This window comes from Ammospiza nelsoni, chromosome 5, assembly GCF_027579445.1.
Source record: "Ammospiza nelsoni isolate bAmmNel1 chromosome 5, bAmmNel1.pri, whole genome shotgun sequence".
Taxonomy (NCBI): Eukaryota; Metazoa; Chordata; class Aves; order Passeriformes; family Passerellidae; genus Ammospiza; species Ammospiza nelsoni.
Genome location: NC_080637.1, coordinates 32,550,135 through 32,567,857, shown reverse-complemented (window position 1 = coordinate 32,567,857; position 17,723 = coordinate 32,550,135). Strand labels below are relative to the sequence as shown.

At 41.8% G+C, this 17,723-nt stretch overlaps 1 protein-coding gene across 1 annotated transcript in view; it reads left to right on the top strand.

The window, feature by feature from the left end:
• Nucleotides 1-17,723, top strand: part of PPM1H (protein phosphatase, Mg2+/Mn2+ dependent 1H) — a 129,736-nt gene that overhangs the window by 90,179 nt on the left and 21,834 nt on the right. Inside the window, exon 6 of the mRNA XM_059472413.1 lies at nt 5,040-5,158. Coding sequence (XP_059328396.1) covers nt 5,040-5,158 — 119 coding nt within the window. The remainder of the gene's footprint in view (nt 1-5,039; nt 5,159-17,723) is intronic.

Below are 17,723 nucleotides of genomic sequence, written 5' to 3'. Positions count from 1 at the left end.
TGGGATAATGAGTTGTTCACGTCATGTGCGTATCTTATATGAAATCCTCCAATCTAGTCTTAGACAAAACTGTGCTTCAGCTAATACTGATTGAGTAACTAAGAGGGGAGGGAAGCAAATGGAAGCAAAAGGACTTGCCTGTCCTGGCAAGTTTATTTCCATGCATCCAAGAATTACCTTGGCAGTAGGCCTCTGGCATGGACATCTGAAAAGAACAAGTTGTCTATCCATTCATTCTGACTTTGAAGCAGCTCTGAGTCTGGTCATCACTCCATATGAGGGCAGTGATGGGGCAGCATCCAGCTGCAGACTTCAGGCTGGCTATATGATAGAGACAGACTTCTGTGTCAGGCAGCTTGTGAGAGTATTGCAGAAGGCAATCATTCAGTCAGAGAGCACTTCTTAAGTTGTAAAATTTGAAAGCTTTGCACCAGTATTCCCTTGATCCTTCAGTTTCTGTAGAGGTTCAGTGTACCATGTTGCTTCCCTTCCACTGGTGGGCATTCAAACACCTCCTTCTGAATTTGTGTAGCAAATTCTGTAGCAGGAGACTTCCACACATCTCTTGGGAAAAGTCCTGACTTCCAGTATCAGTGTATCTTGAAGGAAAAAAAAAAATCCAGTATTTACTGGGAACTGCTCTGGTAGATTCAGCAGTTGTGTGGGCAGCGACAGCCAGAAGCAATTTTTCTTTCATCTTCTGAGGAGACTATTAATTTCAGTCACGATAGTCTAAATTGCAACAGTAAATAGGATAGATTTTGTTACTTATTCCCTTGGAAAATGTGTTTAAAATGAATGGTGAATTGAGTGTACTGCAGATGGGTGTATTTCTTTTAGTTACTGAAATTTACACTTTAAGGATGTCATGTGAAGTCAATGTGGTGTTTGTAGCATCTTCATGTGTGCAGCCAAACAGCTCTTCTAAAGTTCACCAGAAATGGTAGACCACTTCTACCAGTGCAAGTGTCACTGCTAGTAGAGACTGGGTGGCTACCAGTGACAGTGACTATGGGTGCTCTTTGTGTTTGCCACCATTCAAGCAAAGGTTCTTGAACCCAGATAGTCATGGGCTCAAAGGGGATCTATTCTTATTTTGTTGCTCAGGTGAGGATAGTAGTGATACTAGTATTCACCTGCTGCAGAACGCTTGCAGAACCTGAGCCTGAAGAAAATGAACCTAGATCTGCTAAATATCCAGTCAGCACTTCAATTGCAAGTCAGTCAAGATGTAATTCCCTTACAGTTTTGGCTCCCTGAATTACTTCAGCCGTTTGACACAGCGGATGATGCTGTGGTAAAGGAGATGTGTGGTTACATGGAAGGGGTCCTGGCCTTTCACAAGATGAGAGACCAGTCAAGAGATGGATTTGGCTTCTAGTCTTCTCCTTCCTTTTGCCACCACATCCTTTAATTTTAATCTCTCTTTGTTTTAAATGTGTCCCTATGATAATGGCTGAGTTATTTGCAAAACTTCTGGGTGCGCTGGGCTGTGCATGCTGCTGTGAGCAGTAGTCCCATGTAGTGGAATATTGGTTTGGAGAAAAGGGCACAATATAATAAAAGTTGTAAGATAATAGCTGAAGTAGGGGAAAGCAGCAAATCTGAAAATAGCATAGAATGCTGTGAAATCACTAGTGCCTGCAACTTTCCAGGGCAGTGCCTACTGAAGGAGTGGAAAAGGCAGTGGCAGGGCTTACTGAGTTGCAGATAAGATACATGCAGTGTTTCCTGCCACCTAATTAACTGGCATGCTAGTGTGTAAGTCTAGGTTTATCTTAATTTCATGTTTGCTTTTCTAATCACCAGGAAACACAGCAGGAAGTAAATGCAACCATGACTAATATTTCTTTGACTGAACTTCATTTTAAACAACTAATTTTGAATGCAATGCATCCATCCACAAAACACACCATAAAATGGCAGAGTACCAAAAACACACAATGCAGACTATGCCAGATTTATGCTGAAAAGCTCCAACAGCTTCTGAAAGAGAAAATATGACAAATGTTCCAGTTCCATAACACAGAATAACAATGTTGTCTGAAAATACCTCATAAGGATACAGGAAGTGTTTGGTAGCCACACTATTTGTTAAATTTCAGGTTCTCTGAGTGGTGTTTCTGATCTGAGGTTCCTGCAAATTGAGACTAAACAAATTAAAAAATGGAAGATACATTGTGTCATCAAAGGTGAAATTCTGGTAGTTAGTTCACTTATCTTTTTTTTGTTGTTTGATCACTTGAGGGGATTTCATGGTTCTGCATGTCTATCTGTTTGAAAGTTCTGTAGATTTTTAAAGTGTTGCTTTTTGTTTATTTTCTGGTTCTGCTGCCCAGCATGGTTTTCTTGAGGTGGGGAGAAGAGCCCTGCCTTGTACATGGAGAACAGTTCTCAACAAACCCAACTGGAAGTTGCAACTGAGTTTTGTAGTAGAACATTCTTCTCTCTGTAGAATTACCAGTGAAACATCAAAATTGATAGTTTAAAAATGGTAAAAATTATGGAAAATTAAATAAATAAAGCAAAGCACAACAAAAATCCCCATTTCTTCACGTAAGAATTCAGATCTCAGACACCAGAAGCTTCCAAATTGCTCTTTTCCCTGTTTCACTGACACCAAAAATATTAGAATCAAGTTAAGATCCCTGGATTGTAAATCAAGCATTGAGGCTTGGCTGCGGAAGAGAAGTCTTACTTGAACATTAGCAGTCCACTGGTAACTGTGCCAGCTTTATTAATCTTATTTCAGTTATGACCTCAGACTTTCCATCTGAGTAAATCTTTATGCAATGCAGTCTCTCCTGGTTGCTTTACCTTTTCATTAAAGAAAATTCTTGGTTTTAAGTGAAAAAAGGATAAAAGCCTGTAATGTTTTTCTTCTGAACCTCTTATTCAGACTAGTAATGTCACAATCTGAAGGTTAGATAACTTCATTTTGATATCAGGTGTGATTGTTTTTTAAGTATGACCTTGTTTTTTAGGCAGGTGACAGTATTTAGCTGGTAGTGGTTTATAATGTTTTAATCAAGATAAGCTGTGCATTTTTAAAAGCAAACCGAATTTCACTTTGAATGCAGATTGACTTCATTATTTACAATATCATAGAGCAGAAGAAATTTTAAATATACCAAAACCAATCCAGCTCTTTGTTATCATACAAAGAAAAAATATCGTTCATATTATGCGATGCATCAAACCATTAGGAATTTTCCATCTTTTTTGCAACTGGAATGAAAATAAATAAAATTAAAAGCTTACGTGTACTTTTAAATGAAGAAGTTCATTTTTCATACTTCCAGTGTTCTGGAAGTATGAAAAGTCTCATGTGGACTAATACTGCTAAACCTCTCAAAACTCACTAGTGCTTCTCAACTATTTCTGTAATGAGGAGAGGGATCCAATTAGAGGGCCCTTGACAACAATGTTTGGGTGTAGAAGGGGACCTTGGCTGACTGTAGACTCAAGGAAAAAAAATATAATTCCCTTAACTGTACACAGAGAGAATTTGATGGAGTTCCTGTTCCAGGAAGGGATTGTGATGTCAAGATCACTTGTGTGCTTGAAAGCCACCTCTTGAAAGCAGAATCCAATCTTGCTGGCTACACACAGCAACCTTCCTCAGTCCTGTTCCAACCAAGCTTGAGGTATTTTCTGGAACGATGTCTGGTGATGGGAACAGGGACAAGCTGATAGAAAGTTAGCATTGTGATGTGCTGAGCCTGATAGAGCTCCTATTAAATTGAGTGGGAGCAGGCTCAACTCTTAAATGCAGGAAATATTTTATTGTGAACTATCTGCATGACAGATGCCAGGTAGATCAATAAGGGCTTCCAGTGCTTCCTGCTGTTTACCTTTGATGAGCACTAGATTTATGACATATATACAAACTAAACCCCAGCTCATTTCATCTCCCTTGATGGCAGCTGCTGCTGAAGATAAGACAGGCTTTATTGCCTTAACAGGCTGGATAAGGAAAAAGAGTTATCTGCAAAAAGGTTAAGAAATGCAACTTTTTTTCAGTTCCCTAGCCAATTTGACTATGTCTTTCATAAGAGCTCTCTCACAATGCAGCTTTGCGGAGGAAGAGAGAAAGGCTTGTTTATTTCAGTATTAAAGAAAAAGGAGTGAGATTTATTTCAGAAAGAAGAAATAGAGTATTTTTAGGATTAAACTATCATGTCAAGTGATCTGTCTATAAATTCAATGCAAAAATTTACACGGTGGACAAAGAACCTCGTGATGCTCTCGGCTATGGTCAGCTTTGGAGAGTGTGAGTCAAAGGCACAACTCTGGCAAAAAGGCCTCCCAACATCTGCAGAGCAGTGCAACACAAAGGACATGAGCAGCATTTGAGCATTAAAACCATCAAAGTGCCTTAGTTGCAGTTGTGACACAAAACCGCTGCTGCTTTTCTTGAAGTCTGTTTTGGATGAAGGATGTAGTTTTTCAAAAACAAGAAAATAAGCTGTTTTGTAGCTTTGTGTTTATTTGCAGTGCCGTGTGATGGGGTGCATTTTTCTCAAGGTGGTGACAGTTAAAATGTGGTAGCAATGTTGGTTTTCTGTGTTGTTGGCATAGCTGAACTGCGAGTCAAAAAGCTTGAGCTTCACTGCACAATCACCCCTTCAAGTCTCTCCATGGCTTTGTATTTGATCATTCCTTTCTCTCTTGCTGACTAACAAAAGGGCATGTGTTCTATTTTACAAAGCTCTGCAGACTCCTTCAGGGTCAATGGATGAAGTGTAGTTTAGAGATCCCAAATCTTGAGGAGTAGGGAGAAGAAATAAAGAATTTTGAGGGCAAGACAACTTCTAAAGCTGCATAAGGCTGCTGCTGGATATCAGGCAGGGGCAGAAATTGTGTATGTGCATTGTTTGCTGAAATGGAGCACATCATTGTCCTTATTTAAAAAGAAGGGTAGAGTAGTGGGTGGAATTTGTGTGGGAAGGGACCAGGAAGGGATGGTAATGCTAGCTCATTAAAAATAGATGATGTCTTGTTTTATGTGGTATCTGTGGTTTGATTTCTGCCCACAGGCTTACATGCAGCCTCACTTGCTGGGAAATGAATTCACACATCTAGAGTTTCCACGGAGGGTGCAGCGCAAGGAGGTTGGAAAGAGGATGCTGTACCGTGACTTCAACATGACTGGCTGGTAAGAATGTGTCCTCCTCAGCATGGGGTCAGCCTTCTCCCCCAGCCAATGCCTACTTTGTACCTATCTTTGATTAGTGTAAACTGCAGCAAACATGGAGGTGTACCCCTGCATACTAAAAGAAAAGGCATTTCCTTCTTTCAGGTGTATCTTTCTTCTAGAAGATAATGTTTTAAATAAGTGTACCTCCCTCCAGAGAGTTCATTGTAGTGTGGGAGCACTACAAAGCGGAGAAAGCATATAAAGGCAAAGATGTGCCAGGGGATCTTTCTGAAAGCAAAACAATTTTCCTATCTTGGAGGTAGTTTTTTTATAAATTCTGGATGAGCGGGTAAGATGTTCGTCTTTTAAACCAAGACGTTGGGCCATCATGCCTTACATGCTGAGGAAAGCTTGCAGAAGGGACGAGCTTCCTCCTTACTCCACTGCAGCTGGCCCTTGGTTTGGATATCCCTTGAGGAATTGTTTAAGACAGGGGCTTATCTGAACACAACCAGGCTAAAATGAAAATGCTTGAATGAGTGGCATGGACGTATAGAAGTGAAGACAGAAAGAATGACATGGGGTTTTTTGTTCCTGGCTAAATGTCTTCATTGTTTTTCCTTGGTTCAAGAGGCTCCTTGGAGAAGCCCTAATCTTTGCTGTTGTAAGTTCTGTGCATGACCTATGTCATGTAAAAGCCCAATATATGCAAATGATCTTCATTTCCATGACATTTGTGTTTTCGTGTCAGTAGTAAATGTCCTTTCAGGCAGAAAAAGAACAAAGGGGTTAAAAAGAAAGCCTATTTTAGATTTGGAAGTCTGGATGCTCACATACAAGTACAGCTCTACATAACTTTTGCTTTGTTCCATGCTTTATGGACCATAAATATAATTATGTTTTAATGGCAGAATAATGATCTAAGTTTAATATAATCTGAAGTGTTTGTGCAGAACATGTAAATCTGAGAATAACCATCATTGTCTGTCATCTTGAACAGCTGCTAGTAGAATATGCAGTTTCACCCTGAGAATGATGACTTCACATTTTAAAAAGGCTACAGGCATGAGCAAAAGAATAGGAACAGAATGAGAACATTGGATCAACTGAGGACTTAGACAGCAAAACATTTGGAAGATCATGAGACACTTTCCCAATTTCTGCAGAAGGAGGGTTTTTTTTGTTAAGCTCCCAGATGTGTCTGGAGACACCAATAAAGAATGGTTTCATGTAGACTTCCAAAAGCTCTTTTTCAAGATGTGACATGCCAGTTGGGAGGAAAAACATGTGGGGGAGAGCTACAGAAGTATCATAGGCCAGGAACTTCCTGAGAAGAGGGCAAGAACAGATTTCTGTCATCATGTCTGGAAAGCAAAGAGGGTTTCTTCAGGTTCATGGGAGTTGTTTTGCATTTCCCTGGTTGGTTAGTGGTCTGGAAAGGAAATGAGGTTGGAATGGCTGAAGTTGCAGCACTGGCAGGTGACACTGCAGCTCTTTTCCTATTAAACAAGAATGACCATGAAGTACTGCAAAGAATTAAGTGATTAATGCAAATGGGCATCATAGTGATCAAATTCGGTATTGAAAAATACAAAGTAAAGCATGAAGAGGGAAAAAAAAACCTATTTATGCACACTAGAGGTTCCAAATTGAAAATTCAAAAAACTCAGTGGAAGTTTTGCTTACTACAGTATTTTTTTCCAGCCCAAATCACCAGCAGAATGTTGAGATTCATGCAGCACTAGACAGTTTAAAAGTTAAGTGAAGAGGTAATTCTGTATATTTCTACCTCACTTGTGAATGTATGCATAACGCTTTACCTTATCCAAAATGGTCATTATATAGTTTATACTGTTTGGCTTTAGAAAAGGGAACAGAAATTCTAAATGTAGAATAATGAGTGAGGTAGAAGAGCTTTGGTAAGTCAGACTGGCAGATTTGATCCAATGTGTTGCTTTTCAATACTGATTTGTGAACTCTCTTAGCTCTAGCATATAGCAGGGAGGAGAAAAAAGTTATTTTCCGTTTGATTTTTCTGAATTTCCTGAAATCTAGGACACACGTTGATCTAGTTAGAGATTCTAATATGGTCAATGCAAAAATTGTCACCAGTTCAGTACAAATATGCTTAGCTGTAAGCAGTTATTCTGGAATAAATGCTTGAACTGCGACTTGAAAATTCAAGTCTGAATTCACCACAGTATTGTCCCAGAAAAAGGTGGCCTATGCCAAGCATGTGGAGACTGTGGTGAGGCTACCTCTCCCTGCTGTTTCTTTTGACTTCTGGATGGAAGTGAAAAATGGGGCCTACATTTTTGTCCTAATAAAAGAATTGGAATCTTTCAGCTGCTCCATATTGCACAACTAGTGCATCAATTACCTCTTTGTTTGGTTGCCTCGGGACAATAAAATGATGAAGAAATTGCTCTATTGCCATACATTTGTGTAAAACAGAGCCCTTCTAAATAAGGATCCATTTCTTTTTGCAAGGTTTCACCCAAGGTGTTTGTTATCCATTGGATTGTGTGCAGTGAACACAATCCTCCTCCCCTAGGCAGAGGAGAAGCAATCTGTTTCTATTTATGTGAAAGTCTGGGTCAATTTTAGTGGCTGTGATTGTGGACAAGACATTAGATTTCCAGTTTGTTGGGCCCTCAGAGGTGATGGTTTGAGGTGGCAGAGGTTTCTTAGTGGCTGCTTTCCACTTCAACGATTTTGCTTCTATTTTCTTCCCTTTCTTATTCCTGGATTCAACTGATGCATCAGGACACAGTGGCCGAGGACATGCCTGTTTTGCATTTGTTTCTAAGGACACTATCTATCATGGAGAATAAATTAGCATATATATTCCTTTTCTAGAAAATGTCAGATGGTGCTTTGGCCAGCCAGAGCTTGATACACTAAAATGCTGCTGAACTTTTATCACGTACAATGCAGATGATCAATTATGTGAATTGTTTTTTGGTCACTAACCTCATTTTGTGTTGACATTTGCACATACATGTAGAGAGGTGCAGGTGATATCAGGAAGAAAAAGCGACTCTTACACTTAATTACTTAATCCTTTAGTGAGAGAATGTAGAACACTCTCTGCTTTGATGTTTCCTCGGGAAACTAAACTGTTTTAGTTTACAATTCAGTATAATTTTTGTGTTTTCTATTAGAAGCTGTATGACATTTTTTTCCTCATTTTTATCCTCCTCCTTTGCTCCAGAGCTTTTCAGATTCTCAACAATGGCTTGGCTTGCCCAGCTTGTTTGGATTACAAAAGATTATTGTCTTTGGGTCTGTTATAATGTATTTGGCCCTTTATTTTTTCTTTCTTTCTTTTTATTTTTTTTTTTTTCTTTTTCATGTGAAGTTTCCACACTGGCTTTGTCTCCACAGCCCACAGTGGTAGCACAGCTGCCAAGTTTCCCCACAGCATTAGGACAACCACTGATCCAGCAATGTGTGCTGCATCGCTAGCCCAGGCAGCCTGCAACTGCTTTGAGACCAGTCTTTCCCTTCCCGCTCCAGCTCGCCTGCCCTGGCTCCTTTCTTTGCAGTGGCAATTGCAATGAGAAATCATGCTGTATTAAATATATGTAAAATTAATCCCACACTGCTGGGAGCTGACCATGAGCTGCCCTTCCTGCACCCTTGCCCTATGCGCGTTGTGGTTGAACAACGATTGCAAAATGTGCAGTGTAGCTGGCAAGGCATCTTAAGAGCAGTGTGTCCTGCTGAACAAACTTTCAAGCTGTCTCGAGCCATAATTTGCTGGCAGATATCTATGTTACTGACAGTCTTTCACAGCTGGGTCTCTGGACTGGAATTTCCAAGCCCATGCCTTGCAGAGGTTAGACTTGTATTGGAGAGAGGTGTCCTGGTGGCTTTCACAAGTCCTGGCAACAGAAGCATCAGGAAAGACTCAGAGGCCATGTAAGCAGAGACTGGTCAGTGCTAAAAAGTGAGGTGAGTAACCTGAAGTGGAAATGGAGGGAGGAGGGAAACAGCAGGCCTGGTGACAGCTGCTCCTTTGAAGGACTGCACAGAATTAGTGCTCTCTGTCTCTGGCTTTTATTTAAAGCTAAGACACAGTTGGTCAGATTTCCTTCACATGTACATCCAGTGTGAACAGTTTGGAGGTATTTTGCTTTGACTGTATCCCTAGAACCTTCAGAAACTTGGATTTCTGACTAGCTGTGTGCTTCACTGTGGCTCCTTCTAGAGTTCCCCTCCCAGCCTTCTGTGGGGCTGGAGGAGCCATACAGCACTGTGCTTAACCAAAGGCATCCAGAAGGCACTACCAGTTGGCATCAACTTCAGTGGTTTTAAATTAATTTTTTGCTCCTCCTTGGAACAGAAACAGTGGCTTTATTGCTGCTTGCATTGAAGTGCAGTTCTTTAAGGCTTGTATCCAGATCACAGCTTCAGCTATTTGACTTGATTTTAGGATGGCAAAAGAGACCTAGATAACAAGTATGGTTTTTGACCTACTTGTTGGTTGCTTCCTTTGCCCTCCAGGAGAGGCAGAGCTGAGCAGCACAGCTGAGCTGCACCCCATCAGAAATGGTTTGAGGCAGTGTAGTGCCCACCACACATCATGGGCTGAAGCCAAGTGGCAGCGAGCCGGGGAATTGGGCACAGTCTCTGAGCGTGCTGTCTTTGCTGCAGCAGGGGAGCCCTTGCCAGCTCCGTGTCCGTGTGTCTGGTGAGGGAGTGCGGTGGCACATGGGGTCAGCCCCGAGGGTCAGACCGTGCTGGGGAATCGCCTGCCCGCATGATTTATTCCAAAGCAGAGAGGCTGGTGCCCTGAGGCAAGCACTAAGCAAAACCTATTTTATTCTAGAGTCAATATTGTCCACTGCCTGGAAAGCTGCCAGCCTGCTCTGCACTCGCCCTTTTCTTTCCATCAGGGAATGTCTTTCAGCCTCTAAGCATCTGATTAAAAAAGCAACTTCACTTTTCAAGCCGTTTTATTTTATTTGGGATGGATGCCTTTCGCTTTCATTGTGCAGCCCGCCTTGCCGTCTGCGGTTCAGACTCCAGCTCACAAAAACCAGGCTCTCATTAATCACTTATTGGGGATCCAGAATACCCGGTGAGAGCCAATGTACATGTTTTGCTTGGTAATGTGTGAGCTGATTTGAACAAATATTGCCAATGTGGCTGCTATCTTACTCTTTATTGCTGGGCTCAATGTCCTTTGACAGCACGTTCAGGTAGCCTGCCCAAGGAGTGCCTGAGCAGATTGAGAAATGCCACAAAAATGCTTTATAGAGCTGGCACCTGTGCTGTACCCTCCTTTAATATAAATTGATTTATTGAATCAAGCACAGAAGCCCTGCTACAGAAACCTCAGGCTATAGTCTCTAGAGAACCACCTAATAAAACAGCCCCAACTGACACTCCTCATTAGCTTTTCCACCGATCCCAAGGCAGTATTTAAAGTGACAGTGTCCCTCTTTTTGGCCTGAATTTATCTGCTGGCTAATGCCTGTGGGTCTAATTAGCTTAGCATTATTAGTCTTATTCAGATAAGCTGCATTTCCTAACAGCTTGATTCCAACTTGTAAGAAGTAATTGGAAGTCTGCAAACCCTGTGCTCTAACCTGCTTCATTGCACCTTTTAGCCAAAATCATGTAATTTACAAAAAGTCATCCTTTCCCGTTTTTTTTTTAATTGAGCTTTTTTGTCTAGTGAAACATTCTGCGTTTCTTCTGCTGAAAACCTGGCTGTATTGTTGTGTTTGAGACCTCAGCTGTATCCTTTGTACAATCGCCAGGGAGAGATCAAATTTTAATTTCATAATTACTTCATGAGAAAGCAACCTTTTCCCCAGTCATGCCTGGTATTAATTTCCTTCCAGCAACTTACATTTTCATAATTTAATGATTATGGGGCACCTTTGCAGCACTGGGCCATTCTGGAGGGGAGAGAGAGGATATGATTTTTGCAGCAGAAACCATTGTCGGCAGTCACCTGCCCAGCTTTCTGTGTGTGTGCTTTTGTCTCTCGCTGCAATGTGGCAGGGAGCGGGAGGGGACGTGCCTCCTTGGTGCACACAGCTAGAGCAGCTTGCTGGGCTGTGCCTGGGTGTCTGGGGCACAGCTCTGCAATGATGAATGGCTGTTTCCAATGTGCATGTTATGCATCTTTTCAGGATCTGCAGCCCTCACTGCAGGAGCAGCAGGAGGTGAGAGCTGACCTGCTGTGTACAGCACATCTCCTGACGGTGATGAATGGCTCTTTCCCCCAAGTGTGCACATGCCACAGCAGCTGAGCCAGAGTCTTTGGGGCAGAAGAAAGCAGAAACAGGAAAGTAATACTGCTGCAACAAGAGAGAAAGCTTAAGTCTGGAGTAAAGCTCTGTGTAAATGGCCTCTCTGGGGCCAAATGAGAGTGATAAGAATGAAGTTGGTCTGAGTCATGTTCTGCAAGAGCATCTCCTTCTGTGCATCTAAGACCTGTCCCTGCATGGCTGTGCATCTCCACTTGGGCTTTGCCTTGGTGTGGAATTGGGTGCTGCATATGCAAGGGCAAACAAAAGAATCCCAGTCTGTTTTGTCAGAAGGAAACTAAACTGGAATGACATAATCTTCAATCTGAAAATCCAAGCAAAAACATCCCTTCTTCTTGATAAGGTGAAGTCTCTTTCCACACTCGTGCTTTCTCTGGCTTCCCCATCTGCACAAATTTGACATAACCTCAGCTGGGTCCATAGAAGTTCTCTTTCTTTCCCTCGTTACCTAAGATTGATTTATGGCTCTGCTTCTGGCTGAGAGGAAGCCCCTTGCTGCTTGGAGGAGTTTCCAACACTGCTGTGGAATGGTGAGGTCTCTTGCTTGCTGTGTCTCACTGCCTCCTCCATCCTGCACTGCAGAGATCTTTCCCAGAAGAATTTACTTTGCGATTCTTCCTCAACCTCAATCTCCTTTGCATCCAGAGAATCCCAGCTAACAAGTATGGAGCAGGCACTTGAGTTTAACATGCAGCCTTTCTCCCATCTGCCTCACAACAAGCTTTTAACAAATACAGCAAAATACCAATTTACAAATAGTTTTTCTGTCCATCACAGTGCACTGCAGTGCACTCAGCCCACAGAGTGTTAACAGAGTGTTAACACTCAGACCACTTCCCTTACCCCTCCATCTCCAGAGTAAATTGCTGACAAATCTTCCTGTTTGTCTTTTAAGAGTAGAAGAAATTAAATAAATTTTAATAAGTGCTCAAGGCAGCAAGTTCACTGGGGGCAGAAAAGAAAGGCTTGGCCTCCTGAGGCTATTGCAGAAGGTGAACCTGTTTGATGTGCAGCTGCACTGTCTGAACAGAGGTTTTGTCACTCAGTAGTGAAAGCTCAACAGGACACAAGTAGTGAATGAAAGTGATTGCAATACTCTTTCTCTGTCCCTCCCAGCTTCTCCTTTTAAATACCTTCATTACATTTTCTTCCTGATTTATCTTTTTTTGGGCAAGGACCTCTCTAAACACTTGAGATGCTTGACAGTCCTGTCCCTGACTTTTCTTCTAACATTTTCTTTAATACTCCAATAGAGGTGAATGGACTAAAAAGTCGGCCACACTCCAGGAAGTGCCTGAAAAATTTCTGATGCATGTCTTTAAACTGGGCTGACCAAAATGGATAGTTTGCATTACTTAGGAATTACTTCCACAGGAATATGTGGTGCTGGTGCTCTCTGAAGTGCAGACTTCATCTTAGGACTGTACACAGCAGTGAAGGCTCCCTTGAGGTCCAAGGCTCATGTATTAGTCTGATTAGATCAAGCCAGAGATCATAGATGTGTACAAGTCATGCTGAGAGACTTTATTTTTTTTTTAATTTGTAGATTGGTAGACAGAATTGGGATTTGCAAAATGAAGCATTATACACTTTCAGGTTCATAAGAAGGTGTTTCTGAATTTTCTGTGAATAATGAGTGTTTTAAAACTTGTATGTTTTCCTCTTCATTTGAAAGAAGGCCTGTGAGAGTATCTTGGTTAAGGTAGATCTTTCCCTAAAAACTGTTTTATGCCCATGTGCATGTGCATCAGTCTTTCATTTGGCTTTGCCATCATCTTTTCTCTTAACAAACATTGCTATAGTTTGTGTGCCTTAATTATCTTTGTTTATTGTAATTTCATTTCATTAAACTGTGTGTCAGACAAGCAATAGGGGAAAAATACTGAGACACTGAACATTAGCGATAACCTGTCTAGAGGGTACTTAGTATCAGACAGTGCTGTCTGGACTTAGAGATCCTGACTCTGCAGAAGCACAAGTGTAAGGACATTTTTTAAGATTATGGCTGAGTTGAGACATAAATGGTACAATTTTCAGTGGCTCTGTGCCTAACCTGTACTACACATCTCCTTGATAGTAAGCATGCACTTACACTGGTTAGATGCTGAACTACACTGCTGTAGTTCAACAGACAGTACAGATGAACAGTTCCTTTTGGACTGGTGATTTAAGCTCTGTTGCCCAAAGGGTGAGCTCCATTCCACTGATTACTTGTGTGGGAGGGGAAAAGAAAGAGTTTCTATCAAGTTTTGTGTTGCTTAAAGACTAAAACATGATTTTCTGTTGGTATGAATAAAGAAAGTTGAGCTTGAGAAGGAGGTTGTTTGGATAGCTGGAGTAGTTTGGTTGTGAGTTAGGCTATTTTGGGTGAGGGGGAGAGTTGGGGCAGGTGGAAGGTGTATGGATGGCCCTAGGTTTGGTGGTTTTTTTTAGAGTGGTAGCAAATCAGTGCTAGAAATGCACAAAATCCACAAACCTATTTCAGAGATGCCTTTAGCCTTGTACTCAGTGTGAACTAGGACTTTATGAAGCAGTAGTACTTTCTTTTGGTTGTTTGCCACAAATACACATAGGTGTATCCTATGCTTCAAGCTAAAACCCTTTGATGATGATTTTCTTTGCTCTTCCTTAGGTTTAATTCTCAGTTTACTATTAGGTGTCACAAGCAGAGATGTGAAACACAAACTTCTAAAGCCAAATTCCATGAAAAAGCAGAGCACAGAGTCTGGATTCCCCTGTTGTGCACAGAACCAAACCTTCCAGGTCAGGGTGGGTTGTGTTTTCAACACCATCTGTTGTGCCTGGGGATGCCAATGCTTCAATACTTTTTGTGACCAGTGACCTTACACAGTTTGCCACGAAGGAAAATGGAATGTGGATTTTGGTTTTAGTCATCAACTTCTACTCTTAGGTGAATTTGTATGTACTTTCAGAAGACCACTTTTAAGAACAACTTATATGGCAGGAGAACTCATAACACATGTAAGACATTATTTAGGATTTTGGCTCTGAAATTTGCATATGGGAGATGACTGGTTTTTCAAGTTCTAACCCAGAAATATGCAGGTAACTTTGATAATCTTTTATTTCTAGAGTGTAAAAGCACTAATCACCCCAGCACTCTAAGAAACTTCTGTAGATTGTGTTGCGCACTTAGTATCTCCTGGTTATTTTTTCACCATGCATTTAGAGCAGATTCCAGTTAGCATATGAGTAACATCATGTCAGTCCTTGTTCTTTTGTTCTGACATCTCTTTTGGCTCCTGGTGCGATTTGGCCCCGTTTTCCAAAATGTTGATCCTGAGTCCAAATGTAACTTGGTGGGTGGTACATATGTCAAGGCCTAGTTCAGTATTTTTGGACAGCAGTAGCATTTCATAATTCTTTTGAAATGAAAAGAAGAAGCAAAGTTAACTGAAAAAAATGCAGCTAGATCTAGCTGGGCACGAGCTTGCCTTTTCAATTCCCCACTGCTCCTCCTGTTTTTCCATTTGGAAAAATAGAGGCTTACGTGGCAGAAGCACTTAACAGGCTTTAGGCTCATTCAGAGCTGGAAGCAATAGCATTGCCTTGTCTTTATAACCTTTCTTGTCATGCCCTGGTGACCACCAAAACCTCCTGGGATGTGGACAAGGAAGATAGAGAGAAGGAGAGGGGAGGGTTGCAACACTGTGTTGTTAAAGCAGTGTGCTGGGCTGAATTACACAGAGGGCTGAATAAGGCCGTGCTGGCACTACAAGAGCCAAACCGCCCCCTCAGGTTCTCTGTGTATCTGTGTTTGATATACCTACTGCTATATTATATCTTTATATACAGTAAACAACAATATAAATGCAACTTTATTACATAAAATCAAGAGAAATAGTCCAGAAGGTTGTAGCCTATGTGAAATAAACCCACATACAAAATGCAGGAGGTTTCACAGGGCAGAAATGAAAATTAACTTCATATCTTCTTTCTGTCTCCCCAGTGCAGTTGCTGAGTTGTTAGCTGAAAAGCTGTGCTTCATGCTTCTCTTGCAGCAAACCACACATTAGTATATTATTAATTCTGTTTCTCTGGCAATGCAGGACATAGGTACTTTTCTAGAGTGGCCCAGGTTGCTTTTCAGTGTGTCTGTGCTACCTCTGCTGCTGTGGTTGCAGTTCTGAGCATTGCTTTTTACGTGATGGCAATTTTTCAGGCAATAGCAACATCAACAGAAAAAGCACATTTGAGATGAGTTTGACACCCAAGTTCTAAGCCAGAGAGGTGACAGGCTATGAGTAACCACAAAATAAATCACTGTAGCTCTCTGGGCCTCCCTCACTCAGTTGCACTGCTTCAGGAGGTCACAGGCTAGCCAGCTGCTCTCCCTAATCTGCTGATGGAACAAGTTAGCTGCAGCCCTTGGAACACAGCCTCCTCCAGTGTCTTTACACTGAGGTGTCACAGTTGAAGGCCTGAGGGACAGTGGTTTTTTAATGGTTCCCTGAAAGAAGCTGCACTCAGCAGTGGGGAGCATTCTTTTGAAGGACACTGGCCTAAATGACACTTTTTTCCTTTCTTCCTAAAGCACAGTCAGTGTGAGGTGTTGTGCAGGAGACTATAAGGAGGAAGAGGAGAGAGGGGGAAAAAGCTTGGTCCCTGCTTTTGTCAGCTTACAGGGCAGAGTAAAGTGAGGGATTTGGTCTTAAATAGTTGTGGTTACCTTGCAGATAATACAGTCTGTGTGTAAAGAATGGGCTTTTTTTCTTTTTAAGAGGGGGCTGCAACTAGTTCAGCCACATCACCTTAGTTTTGTCTGCTGTTTTAACAAATATGTACAACAATGTGAACATCCAGTAGGAATGGTTGTCTTCTCAGGCTTGTGGCTTGATTAGTCATTTGACTGATGCCCACAATGGGCTCAGCTGATACCCATTTTCTTGGTGGCAGAGCACAGCTGGCTCTATGCAAGGCATAGTTCAGACTCCTCAGTGATGTTTTCCCAGGTCTTCCAGTACTATAGGTCCAGTTGGAAGCTTTGAAGCATGCTCATGAGTAGTCAGAAATAGTAAATTTTTTGTTCTACATTTAAACCAGGATATCCACCTTAGTGAGTGGGGCAGAGATATTTGTTGGGAATAAAGGAAAGAACAAGAGCAAAATTCATTACCAACTCCTCCTTCCCAACTGAATGCTGTTCCAGGTTTTAAACATCAGGAAAGTATTATCATGTTGGCCACTCATAGTAATTTGTGCCTCTTTGTTTGGTTTAAGAGCTAATTTATTTGCCCTCCTCAGTGCAGAATTCCATTTGAACGCCTTCACTGTATTGTGTCTTAGAGAGATGGCGAAATATTATGGTTGTATTTTCTAAGATATTCTTGACTACATGAAGGACCCACCACTGTATTTTGCAAACCTCACCTAGTTTCATTTTGGGATTTTATATATAGTAATATTTTTTAGTATGTGAGAGGAGCCCTCCACTACTGTTTCTTCTATGAATTTTGATGGCTTTTCTCTTTCTTCTTGGTCCTTCCTCATCTCCAGAACTCTAATATGATCCCTTTCTGTGATTACTGGGAAATTTAATGGTGGGGCTTAAATGTCTCTGCTATTCTCAGGAAGTTTGAGTCTTGCCTGGGTGTTGCAGATGTACAGCACCATTTATTGATCCCAGGCCTGTCCTATATTTTGGTGAAGCGGGGGCAGTTTAATTACAATATAGGATTTCACCCTTAATTTTTAATTTCCTGCTGGTTTACGTGACAGCCTTAACGTTGCATAAACGCAATCCCATGTGACTCCCTGGAGCTCAGGCAGCCATCCTGGAGTGCTACAGCAGGGGCTGGCAGTGGCTGGCAGGGGATCTGCCCAGCACCTTCCCTCCCCCTCTGGTTTGTGTACCCGGGGTGCTTTTGGTGTCACCCTGAGGGCTTTGGGCTTGGATGGGCCAGGAGGGAAGCACAACATGCAGGGAAGGGCTGAGCAGGGATGACACTGTGGTAGGAAGGGAAGCATGCCCCTCTGGGGCAACGCACCTTAGCCAAAAAGCTGCAGCACCTGAGCTCAAGCATGTGTCATGCAAACCACAGGACTCTACAGCTCATGAGAATGGCTGTTGTCTTCTGTTGAGTTTTTTTTTATTTCTCACTGGCAAAATTGCTAACCTTCTCACCTCATCAGCGTCAGCAGCTGTATATGTAAAAGGTAGAGTACACAGGCATGCAGTGAACAGAATCAGAGCATGAGCATTTACTTCTCTTGTCTCTTGTCCATGGGAAAGCTGCTGTGAAATGTGAAACCTCTGACAACCTTGACTGTTGTAG